This window comes from Pristiophorus japonicus, chromosome 2 (genome assembly GCF_044704955.1).
Source record: "Pristiophorus japonicus isolate sPriJap1 chromosome 2, sPriJap1.hap1, whole genome shotgun sequence".
Lineage (NCBI taxonomy): Eukaryota > Metazoa > Chordata > Chondrichthyes > Pristiophoridae > Pristiophorus > Pristiophorus japonicus.
Window position 1 is genome coordinate 237,274,336 of NC_091978.1, and position 20,769 is coordinate 237,295,104.

General features: G+C 40.8%; 1 protein-coding gene across 4 annotated transcripts in view; it reads left to right on the forward strand.

The window, feature by feature from the left end:
* Window positions 1–20,769, forward strand: part of antxr2a (ANTXR cell adhesion molecule 2a) — a 372,665-nt gene that overhangs the window by 203,920 nt on the left and 147,976 nt on the right. For 3 of the 4 annotated variants that reach the window (XM_070871068.1, XM_070871069.1, XM_070871081.1), the window contains 5 exons: window positions 7,482–7,577; window positions 12,933–12,974; window positions 14,706–14,801; window positions 17,823–17,990; window positions 18,402–18,482. In XM_070871068.1, the coding sequence (XP_070727169.1) occupies window positions 7,482–7,577; window positions 12,933–12,974; window positions 14,706–14,801; window positions 17,823–17,990; window positions 18,402–18,482 (483 nt within the window). The remainder of the gene's footprint in view (window positions 1–7,481; window positions 7,578–12,932; window positions 12,975–14,705; window positions 14,802–17,822; window positions 17,991–18,401; window positions 18,483–20,769) is intronic. The other variant, XM_070871074.1, reaches the window with a different exon arrangement.

Consider the following 20,769-nt stretch of genomic DNA (forward strand, 5'->3'; position numbering starts at 1 on the left):
AATTGATGCCTTGTCACCGATCTGCAGAAGCAGGTGTATATGGAGCATTCGGCTGAGGAAAATTGCGGCCAAAAAATCAAATATAAATCTCTTGCAATTGCATCAGGCTGTCAGCCAGCCACAGAATTTCAAACGCAAAGAAATTCATATCTGTGATGTAGAATACCAACATCTATGCAGCAGGATATAAGGAAGGCTTCTGGACAGAACAACATGAATGGCTTTGTACTTAATGCGTAATAGCTCATTGAAACCACCTTTTGGTTCATTGTTGCAGCCTGCAGTATACATAATTTCTGTTCCTAGCACCATGTCTCAAAATGTGGCATCTCCGTGCCATCATTTGTCTATAACGGCAGAGACACATTTTTGAGTTCATTTTCAATTTTCTACCGTTCTTGGTTCCCAGTTTCATTGGAACTGCTTTTTTGTTACATTTTACTACTTCCGTTATTCTAAAATGCATTGTATTAATAGAATTCGTAGGCATTCCATTAGAGCAGAGATAATCCTTCCTTAGTGATGCAGCATATAATAAGGGTGGAAATATAACACAACTTGTGTGTTACACAATCGCATTCAGACCACAGATCGAATCTCGTCCATGATATCAAATTACACAAGTGACATGTGCCTAATTGTGATAAGTTGTGTGCCCTTGCATCTCTTCATGCCTTCCATTCTTGCACCCATCACTGTTGGTCATGTGTCTTTGGTCTGTGCTCACCTGGAAGTGTTAGTGCGGTGTAGATTTGCTGAAGTCGATATAAATTTTCTTGCACTTCTGCAGCTCAATGAAAAACAAATAGTAGGAGTATATCAGCAGCCACGTTACACTCTTTAATCTGTGCCAGCACAATGATTGTACTTGTATTGCTGCCATAAAACAAGGTCACTGGAAGGGAAAATAGATATTATAGGCGAGTATTCCAATAATCTGAAACCAATTACAAAATTATATTCTCTCACATCTGTAATTAGCTTACAATCACATGAAGATGCTGCTTAAATTTAGACCTCTTCAAAACATGAACAACACATTGGGCTCAATTTTCCCAGGTCATTTGCGCTGTTTTTTTGGTGTGCGCCATTTTTTTGGCATAATGATTTAATTCAAAAGTTACACCCTGGAATATGCATCAGCATAGTTGGTTTAGTTACGATTTTTCTATGCCAGTTTTTAGCATTTTTCGTAGTTTGCCCCAAATTTTTTTTATCCTTGGTCAGCATACCTGGCCACGCCTGAAAAACCTTCCAGTGAGTTAACAGAAAGCAGCGCACATTGAAAAATTGGTGTTGAAAGACGCCATTGTTTTTCATTGAAGTTTTTGGAGGGAGTCTCTAATACTTGAAATATCCATAATAATGTTCAACTTTTTTTACCTTTCAACGGAATACATGGAAGTTTCTTGGATTTCTGGTTTTCATTTTGTTTTTTATTTACACGCCAACACCGAATGTCTTCAAGCAGGGCTGGAGGCGGGGTGGGGGGGGGGGGGATGCAGTCGTAGCGTCGGCTGTCAGAATTGGCCCCGCGCCCAGACACACGGGCTCAGAGCTCGGCTGGAAAACAAGCTCGGGAGGAAATTGACGATCGGAAGGCTGCTGCAATGAGCCCAGGGAGGGAGGTGGCAGTCGGAAGGCTGGTGCACTAGGCACAAGACTGCAATGAGTTTGGGGGAGAAGGCAAGAAGTCACAAGGCTGCAATGAATTGTTGGGGGGTGAGGGGAGGAGGGGAGAGGAGCAGTCACGACCTGGGTGTGGTCCATCCATACAAACCTTGGGGAAAGAGAACAAAGAACCTGTCCTGCCTGCCTTCCTGCCGTTTTGAGCTTCTTGCAAAGGTAAAATGTAACTATGGGGGCAATACTGTCAATGCCATATCTTGTGCGAGCCTCGGAATCTGGGACCTGCAGCCTCGGGTGTTAAGAAACCACGGAATATCCCACCAACACTCAAACCACGTCACGGAAGGGGCTGGCACCTCAATGGGTGGCACCTGCACCTCCAGCAAAGTCAGTAAAACAGTGGAGGCTTCATCCATCCCCCTCATCCTCACCCCCATGCTCTTGGTCTGGAGGGTGGCATTGGAAAATGTTCTCCTCATCAGGCTCATCTTCATCTGAATCTTCTTCTGCATCGTCAGGGTCGGCCTCAAGTTCTGCAAAATATAACAGAACACAGACAAATGGTTAGCAGCAGAGGAGGGGGCAGGGTGGGTGGCATGAGTAGGCTGACAGCGCAGGGATTTAAAGGACCACGATGAATGACAGCACATTGCATCAATCGAAGCTTAGCTGACGGAGACATCTCCAAGAACCGAAGCATGGCTAGCCTGCACAATACAAAAAGAAATGGCAGACCAATTGAACAAATACTTCGGTTCTGTCTTCACGAAGGCAGACACACCACCCGATTGTACTTGAGGACAGTAGGTCTAGTGAGAAGGAGGAACTGAAGGATATCCTTATTAGGCGGGAAATTGTGTTAGGGAAATTGATGGGATTGAAGGCCGATAAATCCCCGGGGCCTGATAGTCTGCATCCCAGAGTACTTAAGGAAGTGGCCCTAGAAATAGTGGATGCGTTGGTGATCATTTTCCAACAGTCTATTGACTCTGGATCAGTTCCTATGGACTGGAGGGTAGCTAATGTAACACCACTTTTTAAAAAAGGAGGGAGAGAAAAAACAGGTAATTATAGACTGGTTAGCCTGACATCAGTAGTGGGGAAAATGTTGGAATCAATCGTTAAGGATGAAATAGCAGCACATTTGGAAAGCAGTGACAGGATCGGACCAAGTCAGCATGGATTTAGGAAAGGGAAATCATGCTTGACGAATCTTCTGGAATTTTTTCAGGATGTAACCAGCAGATTGGACAAGGAAGAACCAGTGGATGTGGTGTATTTGGAATTTCAAAAGGCTTTTGACAAGGTCCCGCACAAGAGATTGGTGTGCAAAATCAAAGCGCATGGTATTGGGGGTAATGTACTGATGTGGATAGAGAACTGGTTGGCAGACAGGAAGCAGAGTCGGGATAAACGGGTCCTTTTCAGAATGGTAGGTAGTGACTAGTGGAGTGCCGCAGGGCTCAGTGCTGGGACCCCAGCTCTTTACAATATACATTAACGATTTAGATGAAGGAATTGAGTGTAATATCTCCAAGTTTGCAGATGACACTAAACTGGGTGGTGGTGTGAGCTGTGAGGAGGACGCTAAGAGGCTGCAGGGTGACTTGGATAGGTTAGGTGAGTGGGCAAATGCATGGCAGATGCAGTATAATGTGGATAAATGTGAGGTTATCCATTTTGGGAGCAAAAACACGAAGGCAGAATATTATCTGGATGGTGGCAGATTAGGAAAAGGGGAGGTGCAACGAGACCTGGGTGTCATGGTTCATCAGTCACTGAAAGTGGGCATGCAAGTACAGCAGGTGGTGAAGAAGGCAAATGGTATGTTGGCCTTCATAGCTAGGGGATTTGAATATAGGAGCAGGGAGGTCTTACTGCAGTTGTACAGGGCCTTGGTGAGGCTCCACTTTGAATATTGTGCACAGTTTTGGTCTCCTAACCTGAGGAAGGACATTCTTGCTATAGAGGGAGTGCAGTGAAGGTTCACCAGACTGATTCCAGGGATGGCTGGACTGTCATCTGAGGAGAGACTGGATCAATTGGGCCTTTATTCACTGGAGTTTAGAAGGATGAGAGGGGATCTCGTAGAAACATATAAAATTCTGACGGGACTGGACAGGTTAGATGCAGGAAGTATGTTCCCGATGTTGGGGAAGTCCAGAACCAGGGGACATAGTCTTAGGATAAGGGGTAGTCCATTTAGGACTGAGATGAGGAGAAACTTCTTCACACAGAGAGTTGTTAACCTGTGGAATTCCCTGCCGCAGAGAGTTGTTGATGCCAGATCATTGGATACATTCAAGAGGGAATTATATATGGCCCTTACGGCTAAGGGGATCAAGGGGTATGGAGAGAAAGCAGGAAAGGGGTACTGAGGGAATGATCAGCCATAATCTTATTGAATGGCAGTGCAGACTCGAAGGGCCGAATGGCCTACTCCTGCACCTATTTTCTATGTTTCTATGTTTAACATTTAGCAAAGCCAGACTCTGGAATTTGCAGGACTTACCCTCTCCCTCGAGTGTGGGCCCAGCTTGTGCGGTGGTGGTTGCTTTTCTCCAGGCAGGACCCATCAAAACAGCGACCCTCTCTTCCAATGTTGTCAGCGGCTGAAGATTTGCCAAGCCTTCTCCTGTTCAAGTTCATTCCCTTTTATTATGTGCCACCTTCCTCTGAAAAGATGAAAATGCAACTTTTTAGAGAGGGTGTCTTTCTGCTGGGTGGGTCATATACAGATGGTCACATTTACAATTGCAATTCCATTGAATAAATGAAAATATTACTAACTAGTTGACCAATATCCTGCTATCTTTTTACAGTGGCCTCCAGATCTCGTGGTGGTCACCATTGCGCAGTAATCTTCTGCAACTTGGTTCCAGTGTTTCTTCATTTTTTTGGGTTGAACTTTTATGTGACCTCTGTTGGTGTCCACTTTTGCCATCCATTCTCAATCACAGAAACTAAAGCTTCCACTTCATCCTGTAAGAAATTCTTGGTCCTTGCACCGCGTTGCATCTTATATTGCTGCAGATCCAGTTTTTCCAATGCTCTCTCACAGCACTCCTTCTCACACAACTGGCTCTTTAAAATGGCCGATTGCCAACCCAGAGGTGTACTGCGTATGTGCGTCCATTGAAATAATGTCAAAACATCACTTTTTTTGTCACGCATGCGCAGAAGGTGCGGCATCATTTTTTTGGCGCAGATAGCAGGGTCCACCCCCCAAGGCAACTGTTCGGCGCCAAATTTGAATTATATATCGGGGAAAACTTTGGTAAAATATTTCTGCCGCATTTCTTGCATGGAATAATGGCCGTAATTCTGGCAATACGCCAGAAAATGGGCTTGAGTAAAAGTTAGCCCAGTTAAATGCTTGGATAACATTTCATGAAAATAAAAATAACCCTGCTCCATATATAATATATAGTGCAAAAACTTATTTCTTGGTAAACCACTGCTTTGTTCATGTTAAGGAAGTACTATGATACTGCAATACATTTTCAAATTATTGAGTTGTGAGAGGCCAATTGAGAGTGTGAAAGGCAAGAAGAGTGTGGAATTTAGTTTTCAATGGGTATTCATCCTTATAGGAAATTTAAAATTGTGGTGTTGTTGGAGATCATTTTTTTCTGCAGCTACTAGTTGTGTGAAGAGAGTGACAGAAGTTTTGATTCTTATAAGAATTTGGTGCCAGTGGGAATTCAGACTACATTTTTATGTTAGTGCAGGAACAGAAGATGGCCATTCAGCCTCGACAGTGTGTTCCACCATTCAATTAGATCATGGCTGATCTGTACCTCAGTATCATTTATCAACTTTTGCTCCATATCCCTTGATATCCTTACCTAACAATTTATGAATTTCAGTCTAAAAATTTCAATTGACTCTCCATCCACAGGTTTTTGGGGTCGAGAGTTCCAGATTCCCACTCACCTTTGTCTGAGTACTCCATGATTTTACTCCTAAATGGCCGAGCTTTAATTTCAGGATTAGACCGCCTTGTTCTGGATTCCCCTACCAGAGGAAATAGTTTGTCTGTATCTATCCTATTAAATCTCTTTGTCATTTTAAAGACCTCAACTAGATCTCTTCTCAAACTTCTAAACTCAAGAGAATACAAGCAAAGTTTATGCCATCTGCCCTCATAATTTAACCATTTAAGCCTGGTATCATTCTGGTGAATTTGCACTGCACCCCCTCCAAGGCTAATATATCCTTCTTGAGATTCGGTGCCCCAAACTGAACGCAGTACTCCAGATTATATTCCCTCTAAGCTGCACGTGCGCGTGGCCACACAGTAATCTGCAAGGTCCCGCTCAGGCCACTCACTGGCTATTGCATTGTTAATACCGCGCATGCACAGAAATTTAAAAGGACCGCATATTAAACGAAAGAGACCGCACAGAACAAAGCGCAGCTTACTGGATACTTTGGTCCAGATGGGATCTGACCAATGCACGTAGGACTGAAGCATCACTTTGCACTTTTATATTCTAGACCCCTTGAGATTAAGGCCAACATTCCTTTTTGATTACTTTTTGTACCTATGCATTAGCTTTTAATGATTTGTGTATATGGACATCCAAATCCATTTGCTTCTCCACAGTTTCTCGTTTCTTAAGAAAATATTTTAATTTGTCTTTTTTGACAAATTTGACCTCACACTTCCCCACATGAACTCCATTTGCCACAGTTTTGCTCATTCATTTAATCTGTCTATGTCCCTTTATAATTTCCTGCTCCCATCTGCACAATTTACTGGGCCTCCTAACTTAGTGTCATCTACAAACATGGATAGACCATTCTCTATTGCTTCATCCAAGTCATTGGTATCTATGGTGAAAAGCTGAGCCCCCAGTACAAACCCCCGGGGAACACCATTTGTCACCTCCCCGCAATCAGAGTACATTGCCTTTATCCTTACTTTCTGTCTCTTACCTCCCAACTAATCAACCCATGTCACAAATTGACCTTAATTTTGTGTGCTTTCATTTTTGCTAATAATTTCTTGTATGGAATTTATCAAATGCTTTCTGGAAGTCCATATAGACAACATCCAGGGGTAGTAAATTGTTGGAGATTTTTTTAATTTTTAATTTAAAATGTAAAGAAAAAAATCTTTCTTTTCCTTTCTGTCTCTCTTTTCTCTCTCTCTTAATCTAATCTTTCTTTCCCTCATTATTTCTCTTTCTGTACCTAATTTGACTCTAATTCAGTCTATTTCCTTCCTCATTGTTCCTCGTTCATGGTTTCTTTCTCAACCCTTAAATCTCATTGGTGAAGGAGATAGACTGTTGGTCCCATTGTTCATCAAGGTCCCAGATGCCCTCTTGCCCTTGCTATGCCATCATAAGCTCTAATCTCCAGCAACTTGAAGGGCAAAACATTTTCGAGTTGAAGGGTGAGGGTAAATCTGAACCAATATGAATGGAAATAATAAATGCTTTTCTAAAACTATAAAACTCATAATAGTTTTCGAGAGAGTGTAGTGTTGCTCTGGAATGGAGAGGGAGACTGATTGTGAAGGATGACAGTATGGTGGAGTTACATATTTTACATTGGTCTTTACAAATGATGGTGGAAATGAGAATGTAGGTGCACTAGAGGAGGATATGGAATAATTGTTAGAGATAACTTTACAAAAGGAAATGGTTCTGAAAAAGTTAGCAATGTCTGGGGTGGATAAGTCAGTCCTTGTTGCTCCAATTGCTCCCTCGACAGCTGCTCCCTCAGCCACCTTCCAGTGTCTGTAAAGTAGCAGACAAATAACACCCTTCATGATGTTTGTAAGATTTGACTGCTTGGATTTGCATTATAAAAATGTCTACTGCCGTATATTTCCTTTGCAGTCTGATGGGACAGCTATATTGATTGCCATATTTACCATACTGCTGCTGCTGGGACTAGTGTTGCTCTGGTGGTTCTGGCCTCTCTGCTGCAAAGTGGTGAGTATGAATAAATGCAAATTTTAGACTTTGAAGTTTTTGAAGCTCAGTTGACTTTCGTCATCAATATTTAACAGTGTTGAGTGTATTGAATTAAGTATCCAATCTGCATGAGGTTTCTGTATAAAGCCGGCACAAATAACTCAAAACTTACAGTTCTAAAAAGTATAAACTGCAACTCTAGTACTGGCTTCATACCTTTGGTTTTGTAGATTTACTTGTACGTGTACCAGTTGTGGGTCAAAACCAACTCTGAACTACATACATTTCTACTTCATACTCAACAAAACATTCTTCTATATATATTTAATGGAGGGAAAATTGCAGTCGGAGGCTTCCTTCATACGAATGCCTCTGACCCGAAAAAAATCTATGAAAGTACCTGGTGGTTCCGGAGGAACGTAGGATTCCGGTCGGAGGCCTAGATTCACTGCGTAGTGCACGGAAGATGTCTTTCAGGTACGTACGTACATGCTGGAGTCATGTGGGCCTGGACCACCAATTACTAATGTCGTATTCTCGTTGATAAAAATGGGAACTCCATTTGTACAAGTTCATATTACTATCAATGAGAAAAAACTCTTAAACACCGAAACTCAGCATAATAAATAAAACACCTCACATATTTAAAATTAATTGAAATTAAATGTTTTAGAAAAATAAAATTTGGGGGGAATTTCTTTCATGTGTTTTAATAGGATTAAAAATAAACTTACCTTAATGGACTGGTTTTTAATATAAAAATGGGTGTTTAAATTTAATTTTTATATGTTTTAAAATTGATACGCTGGTAAAAGTAAATGATGTACCTGCTTTTACCAGGCGTAAAAGTTTGAAGAACATTCACTGGGCATGAGTTGAGAAAATAGCCCAATCTCTCCCGTGCAGATGTCCTTCTCCTGGGGATGTGGCGAATCTGTACAAAGAAATCTTGACAGATCGGAAAAGCTGGTTCCCGGTGCATGAGCATTGCGCCCTAAAAAACGGCTTTTGAGTCTCCGTACGGACCCGGCAAGGCCGCAATTTTCGCCCCAATAAGTTCAATATAATACAGTTTAATATTCTGCAGTTGTATTGGTCTACTTTGCTTCAGACCCTATTGTTTTAGCTCAAAATCAATAATGGTGCTAAATGCTTGCTCAGAGGCACTGCTGCCAAGATATATATCAGGAAATCATGGGAAATCTATTCAGCTGTAAAATCATTGGAAGAATGCTTCTAATTTCCCGATAAGAAACATTTTGTCCTCGTGAGATTTCAGTAATGAAGCTTGACTTTACTATTGTTGCTATGATCTGGAATGCACTGCCTGAAAGAGTGATGGAAGAAGATATTTACTTGGAAAGGGAAAATATGCAGGGCTATGGGGAAAGAGCAGGGAAGTGGGACTAATTGATACAATGAATATATTAATTGAATAGTACAGATACTTTTAAGGGGAACCTAGATAAATACATGACGGATAAAGAAATAGATGGACATGCTGATAGGTTAGATGAAGTAGAGTGGGGGGAGACTCGTTTGGAGCATAAACACCGACTAGACCTGTTGGGCCGAATGGCCTCCTTCTGTGCTGTAAGATTCTATGATTGTTGTTGTTGCTAAAAGTTTTTCATCTTCAGAGATGGAAATGCCATTTTAGCAAGGGATTTATTTCTTTATACCAGAATTATCTCCTGTACTAGGGGTATTCACCTGAAAAGTAAAAGCTTTTCTATGTTCATTTTCAGATTTTTTTGTATGTTCACGTGTGATTGCCTGCTGTAAAGTAATTCTTTTTGCAAAAGATAGGTGCAACAGAGCTTTCTATCTTTCACCAGACGCAACTTAACATTTTGAGTAGACCTGTGTTATCACATCTGTAGAGGAAAGACTAATTCTAATTGCCACAGCTTTTAACAGTTAGTTTCAGAAACAGCTTCCTACAAAGAATGGTTTCTGCGATACTCAACTTTAGTTTTCTTTATCCCATCACCAATATCAGTCACTACTCCATCATGAGAAAAAATTAACAGGAAGCAGGTCTGATGACATCATCTGATGACACGTCATCAGTCGGTTTCCTTAAAGGGACCATGACCAACTTTCTTTTGACAGTTGTATTGAGTTGTTGCAAATACTGACAAGCAGTGCACAAAGGTGCACAGCTGTACCCAGGCTCTCCCATGACTCCCTCCAGCACACACTGAGGTCCTCTTTCCTTCCAATGGACGCAAGAGACCTCCCCAGGACACCAACGCAGCCTGGTTGCACGTTGCACAGGAGGACACAAGCAGGAATGTCATCAGGAGGACCTGACTGCAGTGGTGCAAACTTTTCTATGATCTCAGTAGATCATGAAACATTACTGCAAAGCCACACTCAACCTCATCCTGCTGTGCCACTCATCACATCCCCATCACTCTGCCTTCCCTACTCTACCCCTGCACATCCTTACTCACACCAACTTACCTTACACCTGCACCCATCCCTCTCTATCTACATTATCATTTCCCCATCTCAGTAGCCACACCTCACACTCATCCTCATCCTTGTCCAATCATACCAACTAACAACACACAAGGGTAGGCAATGGGTGTTTTAGCCAATGTTCATGGAGACTTTCTGCTTATGTGTTGTCAAACATTGAAATCTTTATTTTGAACACATTGTGTTCTTCGACAGATTTGTGTGAAACTTTTGGAAGTGGCTTAGTGAGTTGTAGTGAATGATCAGACATTAGGGTACCCTGCACAATGATGTTGAGTGTGAAAGGAATGGCTTGGGTATTGCAGGGATGCTTTGTAGTGCTGCTGTTGGGTGGTGCCAACTTGGCAGCCAGGGTGTACAGTGTCAAGTGAAGTAAATGTGGCCATGGTGAGGCCATCCTTGGCCTCCTGCACAGTAATATGATCAGGTGCTGATGCCCTGTGCCCTGTGCAGTATCAGGTGATTGAGAAGATGGTTGGTGTTGGTGATGTTGCTGTGTTTAGCAGTGTTGGTATTGGGGCTGATGGGATTCTAAAGACCAAGGTGAGTTTTTTTCAAGAGCACCAATGCTGCACGAATAGATGGCAGGTGAGGTTGCGATGACAGAAGCGATCTGTCAGTGGTGAGAGAGGTTGCTCCAAGGAGGTGACAGTGAATAGCGAGTTCACTGCAAACACTTCCAAACTGCATACAGCTCAAAACTTTCTTCCAAATCGTGACAGCTTTAGCTTCTGACATTGAAAAGTGAACAGCTGTGAAATGGTAACTTTTATACCACTTCTGAAACTGTCAACTAACCAAAGCAATGGAGAGTCACTGAGAACCTGACACACTTATCTGGTGTGAAACCCAAGGGACAGCAAACTCGTTGAACACTTGGTAAAATGGTACGTGCTTCGGTAAAATCCTTTTAAATTACTTCTTAAGCATCTTAATTGACTGGCCCGCCGCTTGATGTTGGGTCTGTAATCCAATAGTTGAGAAACTGACACGGAGGCGTGTTCAGAGTGGATTTCTGATCCGCTGTCAATCAGGGCCATTTTGAGAGCAGGGCCGCCTCAAAACACGCAATCGCAGGGCTGGAAAAATTCCGGACAGAGAATGCACACCAGATTAGCATATGAAAGAGAAGATGAGATTCATGTTTTAGGAGTGATCCTTTGTCAGAATTGACAATTCCCGATGAAGAGTCCTGTCTAAACAACAACAGTAACAACTTACATTTATATAATGTTATTAATGTAGAAATATGGCCCCAAAGCATTTCACGGAGTTGTGAAGAGAAAAATGGTTGTGGAACCAAAGAAGGAGAAATTAGGAGAGGATCAAACAGGTGGGTTTTAAGGAGGCTCTTAAAGGAAGAGAGGGAACTGGAGAGGCATGGAGATTTAGTGTTCATAATTAATGAATTCGAAAGAATGCACAAGATGTTGATTCAGAGGAATGAAGAGTTCCGGATGGAAAATTTCAGGGCTGGAAGTGGTTATAGAGATGGAGAAGGACAAGACCATGAAGAAGTTTGAACACAGGGATGAGAATTTTAAATCTGTGATGTTGAATGATAGCGAGTCAATATAGGTCAGGGTGGACAGAATGATGGGCAAGTGGAACTTAATATGTGAGATAGGACTGGATGAGCTGAAATATATGGAGAATGGGAGGCCAGTTAGAACACTATTAGAATAATCAAGTCTAGGGGTACCAAAGGCATAGATGAAGGAACAATGTTACAGAGGAGGAAGTGGACGGTCTTTATAATAGAGATGATACGGGGTTGAACAGGTCAAGCAGCCTGACATCAGAAGGGTCAAGAGAGGTAGAATTGGGTTTGTTAGGTTACATATGGAAAGAGAAGCCATTGCTAGAGATGCTTTGACTACAATTAAATTTGTAACAGTAGAACCAAGCTAGGGTAGGCTGGAGGAGTGACATTGGAGGAAAATAATGGTCAATCACATCAAAGGCTATAGAGAGGTCAGGAAAGGATAAAATACCACAGTTAGAGTCACGTAAAATGTTGTTTATAGCTATAGTTAGGGCTGTGTTGCTGCTTTGGAAGTGAAAAAAAAACCTGATTGGATGAGTTCAAATAGGGAGTTTCAAGATAGATGGGGATGGATCTGGGAGGTGGTAATATGCTTATGGTCCATGGAGAGTTAAATAATATTAGAGATGGGACAGTAGTGAGCATGGAGAGGCATTGAGGGTGGTGCTTTTTTGGAAGGGGACGAAAATGCTTGTTTGAAAGGCGGGGGGCGGTACTTGAGCAGAGGGAACCATTTAAAATACCAGTCATAGGAGATTCGTGTGTGTTTTGTGTATTTATAGAAAAGCTTATTCTGCTTAATTAATGAACTTGATAGGTTTGAGGTTTGTAGGCTTGCAACATGAGACATATAAATAGCGCTTGTGGCTGGTTTGTGGTCTAGGTTACCAAAATGTATTCCACACATGTCAGGAATGCAAGAAAATCATCATAAATATTACAGGCATTTTGTATTCTTGGGTATCAGATGGAGTTGCTGGTCCATCTGATACTCACTAATGAACTGCTGAAGTTCTCATGAACAGGGTTATTCTGAAGTAGTAACACTCATTCAATTACATTTTAAATAAATAGATGTACGTAAGTGCATCTGTCAACAGGTTGATTCTATCTGACACGAGAAACTAGGTGCTAACTTGCACAAAGTCATTAGTAATTAGTAGTCACGGGAGAAGGTACACCAGTTGGCAATCTGTGAACAAACATTAATAGGTGATTAAAAAAAACACACCAGTTGCCAATTAATAAGTACTAGATTATAATCAGGGATGCTCAAGAGAGATCTTTTATGTCATTGTTGTTACACAAATAATTTATTCTTGTTCATGATTTGGTTCCAGGTCATAAAAGATCCACCCCCTCCTCCACCCCCTCCAAAAGAGGTATGTGAATGTTCTGCTGTGTGAAAATGCTGTTAATGAAGAATACTGAAAGTGCAATATTGTTTTATAGATTTATGGTCTGAAATACTTCTTATAAATCTTATTGGTTAACCTCCTGTGTACTAAAGTATGACCAGAGCAGTTAGGTGTCCAAATGTTAAGAAGATCAAACTTCTTTTGATTCATGAATAAATATGTTCTTAGAAAGTTTGTTTGTACTAAAACTAAAAAGGTTAAAAATAAAATTATAAAGTTGCATTTTTGACACACACCAAAAGATTTAATTAATCAATTCAGATTTATTGGGAATAATTGTCACTTTGGGCGTGGGGGTGGGGGGTGAGAATTTCAGATTAGCCGCCCATTATGTACGCTGCTTGGGTTTACTTTCCATTAACTTAATTGGAAAGATAAATAGGGTAGGGTGCATAACTGACAGATAGTGTTACTGCCCATTTTTTTTCCCATGCCCAAAGTGAAAATGACTCCTGTTATCCTTTAAGAATGAATTTTTAATGCTTAATTCCAAGTTTAGTACACAGGTGAAAGAAAATGTCTGTGTATATTTATTTGTATAATTATTTGTTCCAAGTTAAGTAATAATTTGTCATATTAATCTACTTACTATATATATATTCATCTGCAATGGCTTCTCTTCCCGCTCACACATCGTTACCTCTGATGTACCCCCATGGATCTATCCTTGGTCCCCCTCCTATTTCTCATCTACATGTTGCCCATTGGTGACATCATCCGAAAACACAGCGTCAGTTTCCACATGTACTCTGATGACATCAAGCTCTACCTTAATACCACTTCTCTCGACCCATTCATGGTCTCTAAATTGTCAGACTGCTTGTCAGGCATCCGGTTCTGGATGAGCAAAAATTTTCTCCATTTAAATATTGGGAAGACCAAAGTCATTGTTTTCGGTCCCTGCCACAAACTCCATTCCCTAGCACTGACTCCATCCCTCTCCCCAACTTCTATCTGAGGCTGAACCACACTTTACGCAACCTTGGTGTCATATTTGACACTGAAACGAGCTTTTGATCACATATCCGCAGCATAACTAAGACCGCCTATTTTCACCTCTGTAACATCGCCTGTCTCCACCCTTGCTTTAGCTCATCTGCTACTGAAACCCTCATCTATGCCTTAGTCACCTCTTACTTGACTGTTCCAACACACTCCTAGCTGGCCTCCCACATTCTACCCTATGTAAACTTGAGGTGATCCAAAACTCGGCTGCCCATGTCCTAACTCGTACCAAGTCCCATGACCCCTGTGCCCGCTGACCTACATTGCTTTCCAGTTAAACAACATTTTGATTTCAAAATTCTCATCCTTGTTTTCAAATCCCTTCATGGCCTCGCCCCTCCCTATTGCTGTAATCTCCTTCAGCCCCACAACCTCCCTGAGATATCTGCGCTTCTCCAATTCTGCTCTCTTGAGCATCCCTGATTATAATCACTCAACCATTAGTGGCTGTGCCTTCTGTTGCCTAGGCCCTAAGCTCTGGAATTCCCCGCCTCTCTACCTCTCTTTCCTCTTTACGGTGATCCTTAAAATCTCCCTCTCTGACCACGCTTTTGGACATCTGCCCTAATTTCTCGTATGTATTACGATATCAAATTTTTTGACTCATAATACTCCTATGAAGCAACTTGGGATGTTTTACTTTGTTAAAGGCACTATATAAATACAAGTTATTGTTGTTTTGTTATACAGGAAGCTGTAACAGACCCAGAAGCAAAAAGGAAGTGGCCAACTGTTGATGCCTCCTACTATGGTGGTAGAGGTGTTGGTGGCATAAAAAGAATGGAGGTATATTATTACATTTATTTCTTATTGCTCTTTGACTGAGTTGAATAAATTGGACTGCAACTCACAGAATGGGCTCATGAGGTTAAATTGCTATTATGGATAGCGATGTGAAATTCCTGATGAGGCCCTGGTGCATATGTCGATGGGGCGGAGCGGGACTTATATCAGTCCACTGGCAATATCCCTATTCCTATCAGAAATCCTGGGACCAGGCTCCTTTGAATACTTTGAATGGGTACCTGCACTGTTTCTGAAGCTCTGTGGGTGTGGAGGAATTGTTGGCACTGTGGCTTTCTCCTCGCTCTGTTTATGCAATCCTTTGATTACTTTGCATTGCAAGATGGAACATTTAAAGTTCCCTCCCCCCACTAGGGTCTTAGCAACACTGGACACCAGGAGCTCTCTGGCATCTGTGTTGTCCAGTATTGCTGAGGGAGTAAAGGAGGAAGATATGTGCCATTGTGTTACACTTGCCTGTTTGTGAACAGGTGATTTTTTTGGATCCACCTCCTAAAACTTCCAGCATTTCTGATATGGCCAAAATGGCATGGAATCGTGGTGGATTCAGGTTCTGCCTCAAATTCTGCCCATCGCTGGCAGTCCACCATGCAACCACTCTCTTTGGCCCCAGGAAATTCAGGGCCTGTATTTGGGTGTTTTGCTGTACATGTAGTAACTGGTTGTTAGTTCTTGGACAGATTCGTGATTGTTACAGACTGCAAAGCTACTCATGGGCCTACCTTCATGCAAATTTCAACCACCACCATGCAATTCTCCCTAGATCACTAGTGATGTAGTTTCTAAACCGGTATTGAAAATGTACAGAACTGGCTAGTAGTTGCGATTGCGATTTCACTCATTCAAACAGTTAGCAATGCAAACAATTCTGACAGTACATCATATCAGTTCAGCTGGCTGCAGTTAGGTCTTCCAGCAGAGTACTAAAAGTTAACTGCGCACTTATTTGTTCATAGGAATGGGGACACTGGCCTAAAATTACAAAAGGTGCGGAGAGTGAAAAAATAGGGATTGGGTGTGATTTTATCTTTATATATTCGTATACAATAACATGATAAACCCTGCAACCTGAATTTTGAAACGTATTTTGGATTCTGTAACTAGGGTTATTATGATATCCTAATTCCATTGCTGTTAATAGCACTGTTAATATAAAATCGGCAGCTCTATTTTGAAGAGGAAACAAACGTTCCAGACGAAAGAGAGTTCATTGAAAATTGTTCAGGAAAAAAATGAAAGAAATGTTTGTTAGTAAGCCAGCTTTGATGCAAACTGCAACAATATGACTAATAACATTATTATGCTTTCCCAAATAATAGCAAACCACAATATTTTATGCCTTATTAAGAGGGATGAGGATAGTGGTCAAATATATGTGGTAAATAAAACACAACTGGATGCATGGAATGGTTTAACACTGTATCTGTGTTGATGTGTATGTGAAGAACTTATGGAATTCTTCTTAAAGTCTACAGCGTGTTTTGGGATCAAGTTGTTAAATATGTTTTCTTAATATTGATCCATCGCATCTCAAGATAAGATGTTCAACTTCCTTTTTTTGTGCATTCAGGTGCTAAATTTGTGAACATTGAAAAAATGTGGAAAAATGCAAAAGTATCTAATAATGTGTGTTAAATGTAGATATGGGCTTACAGTTTCTGATTGTAACCCAATAGTAACCCATTTAAAATAAGTGGGCTGCAGTTGGTGTTATGATCGGAAAGCCTAGGTCAACATATCCCAATAGATTTCCTTCAGAAAATAGCACTTTGGGACACAGTATAGGAGTAATTTGAGACAGGCTTGGGAGGAAAAAGATGACTTTGGACCTATGGTTAACAAAGCTGTACAGCACTGGGTTTTTTCTCATGTCATTCCTGGGTCTGCTGTAGACTTATTTGATAGAGATTGATTGCTATGATTAGTCAACAACTTCATTATCATCGTATCATCTGTACAAAGATGCTAGAAGGCAAATTAGATGGACAATGGTCTTTTTTTGTCTAGTAATTCCAATGTTGCTATGTTCCATATGCCACTCATCCCATTTTTATAAATTCTATGCTTTTATTAGTTACAAAGCTGTAGTGAAAATATCATAAAGCAGGAGATAAAAAATGTTCTCTGAACTCAAACCAGGAAGAAAATTGCTGTTGTAGAGGTGGCAATGTGTCAATTGGGGTGTATAATAACACAGTTGTGAAAATGCAATAAACTGACTGTCAGTGCCATCAGAAACCAAGGGGTACTCAGCAAGGTTTCATCAACAGCTAGCAAAATGTAATAATATAAAGTCTTTATAGACTAAGTTGATACTTTTCAAGGGGGAGACTATTTAATAAGTAAGATTTGATTTTACAATATCCAGTGTCCATTCCTGGTAGGCAAGGCTTTCTGTCAGTGAATAAACTCTGAAAATTACCATTTTATGTTCAGAGGTCAGCTCACGTGCAAGCACCTCACCCGCAGCAGTGGGTGTCCCGGAAGGTGTGGGTAGCGTGTAGGAGTCAGAAACCTGAGATCACTGGTCTTTGCCACATTTCTGTCTCCCTTGTGACTCGGAACTGAGTGATCCCGGGGCACAGGAGAGTAATAATTGGTGTTGTAAACATTTGTTTTTGCTATCCCTGTCCATGTATGTGCCTTTTGTTTAGGTATTAGTACAGATCTGTTCCTAGATACATTCCTAGGAATATATCTTATTGTTTGGCAGAAGGTTTGATAAAAATTACAATCTTGGGCTGGGGTAAATGTGCCAACTGTTATCTCTATTTCTCAACTCCTGCTTAACATCAGCATATGATGTAACATTCATTTTCATTTGTTAGCATAAACTGTAACGTGTAATGACCTCAATGCTGCAGTAATTTTGAATAATGTGTAATTTGCTGCATTTACGTTTGTAGAATAACCGTCAACTGCAGATTACTACTCCTGTGTTTTTTTTCTCCTCTGATGAAATTGATGTCGCTGTTTGCTTATTACTGTTTTTTTTCCTGCAAGGTCCGGTGGGGAGATAAGGGATCCACCGATGAAGGAGCAAGGCTAGAAATGGCTAAAAATGCTGTTGTCACAGTCTCAGATTTTGAAGAGGAACCTCTTGCTCCAAGGCAGGCCAAATCGGCCCCTTCTAATCAGCCTACTCCACCAATGTGGTATGATCCAATTAAGGTAATTTCTCACTATCGACTGACATATATTCCACTCCAGAAGAAAATATAGTACTGATTATGAAACAATTTAATAAAAATTCAACGGTCAAATGCATGAGGCCTACTGACATAAATTCTGATTATAAATTAAGAAATGTCAATGATCTTATTTAGAGGAAGAATAACTTTAAAAGCAAGAGAAGATGACAAGTAAGAATGACAAGAAAAATGGGAATTAGTTTATATTTGATAAAATTGATAGACTGCATGAGTAAAAAGAAAAGGAAACAAATTGTAAGTATGCAGTGTTTTAGTGTGGGTTAGAGGGGTTAAGTATAACACTGGTGCCAGCGCTTTTGTATTAGAAAAGATCAACTGAGCCTTGTTTCTTTTTCTGTGTTATCTTATGTGGCATCTTGTTAAATTATAGGGCAGACTTGACGCATTGTGGGCACTGCTGCAGCAGCAGTATGATCGAGTATCTTTGATGCGACCACAAACTGGTGATGAGGTATTGTTCAAATACTTTTTTGGGGGGTGGGGGGGGGTTCATTTTAAAAGAATGTGCAAGTTTTATTGAAGATAGAATAGATCTACAGTGCTGGAGGTGCCCTTGGAAATATCTATGCAGTTGTGTGTGGGAGAGCAGGAGACAAGATGTACATTATTTCTAATTATATGTTAACTGCAGAGCAGTGATTTATTTATGGTTTCTTATATTCATTTCAAAGTGGTTACTGTGATAAACAGATCTTCTGGAATCACATTTTAAATATATACATTTTTATTAGTGCTTATCTTTCTGAACTGCATGAACACAAGATATAATAAGTCAAATAGACAACTTTTGTGGTGGTTCTCTGAAAATTATACTACATGAAGCAGTTCGAAACTATTCAGGACTCTGGAATGGCCAACTGAATTTATTACAGGCCATGGAACTCCAATTAAAGGAATCAATACGAATCATGCTGAGTGCAATGTGAAGGCATGACAATGTTGCAGTCATCGTCGAGTGGCATTTCAGGCTCTACCCTTTGTCATAGTGTTGGGCGGGTTGGGAAGCATTGGTCACCCATGCAATTCATTGTGAGTAAAAATGTGGTTTTAAAAATTAAAACCATCTCAAGGCTCATGTCTTCCCGGTGACTAGAATAAAGTAAATGTTAAGTGTTGAAGTATTTTGGTTCTTTTTGCTAGCATTTGCAATGTAAGGGTAAATTCAATGATTTCCACACTCACAGTATGGAGTCGCCCTCAGTGGGAGTGCAGGTTGTAGATAGAGCAGCAACACTATTGTGGCAATTCTCTGAGCTGCCCTCCTTTTGAGTGCCATTGCCCATTGGGAGCATAGGATTGGCGACTGTATCCAAGCTATCATGAAGCGACATGGTACACTTTGGCCCGTAATTTGCCGTCAGTGGCGAAGCAAAGGCGTTTGCCGCTGTCCCTGGAGAAAACTGCCCACAAAGATTTTGCGATCTCTGTGGCGAGAAGTTTGGCTTTCTTGACGTTCAATTGAAATTGGGGTAGTTTAGTGGGAATCCCATAGTACGGGTTGCTGTGACGTCAACAAGCTGTCTACGCAGCCAATCACAATGCAGAATTCTTACAAACAGGAAACCAGGAAGTGAAGAAGCTTGTTTGATTCTGACTTTTAAAAAACGTCATAGAGAGCAAAACAAAGATTGAGGGAAAGGGTAAACCTGAAATAAATAAGAATAAACCCTTAAAAAGTATAATTTTTTTTTAAGTTTCTTAAAAATTATAATTTTATTATAATGGAGAAATTTAACATCGCACAAAATTAAAATTTGTTTTTCATGGCCATAATGTTTGTTGAGCAGTCAATACCCTGTTAAAACCTCAGTTACACATAATCTAAATGGATCTAACTTTAATTTCACAACAATACTACCGTGTCAAAGCAGAAGTTTTCGTTAATTTCACTGATTACACTGATTGCCGGCTATGGGCAATGGTGGGACATGAGGGCCACAGCACAGCCATGTCGGAGCAGTGAATGACTGACCCCAACTTCAGGATTTCCACGTTAGGATGCGCATGCGCATGCGCTACATCCTGAAGTTGTGGTCAGTTTCAAAGGGATAGTAATGTTATTGCCCACTGCAAATTCCGGGCCATTGAACTGATATTTATTATACTTAGGAACCCCTGTAGTCTTTGTACTCTTTCGTTATCAAAGAAGAACAGAATGTTAGGTACAATTGGTAAAACAAGAAAATGCTAGCTGTCATCGCATTTTCTTGAATAATAATATTTTATCAGAATTGATAATCATAAAGTTCCAGCCAGGATACTCTCCGTGCTCTGTGTGGTGTGTAAAAGAACTAAGAAGAACATTGCTGACCTGGATCTACAAATATGTGGAAATCCCCACAATTTTTCATGCATTTTCATGAACAGAAAATTGACGAAAGTACACCCACAATTCCACACATGTGCTCCCTACAGCAGGAGCCCTCATTCATAAAATTGGCCCTTGTAAGCCTACTTTTAACATCGGACTGCTAAAAACGTGGTAACCAAAATAAACTTGTTCTCTTGAAATTAATTCAAAGCAGATATCTCGTACAAAATTGACTGCAGCAAGGCTATATAATTTCATCCCTTACCAGTCTCATCTTCTCCGTGCTACCTTGATCTCTCCCGACTCATCACCTGCCCACTCAAATACTCTCCTCGTCCCAAAGCTCACTGATATCATCAACCACTTCCTCAACTCAGACACTGTACTCTGATTTAAAAACTGCCATAATTATCCATCTGCTTAAAAA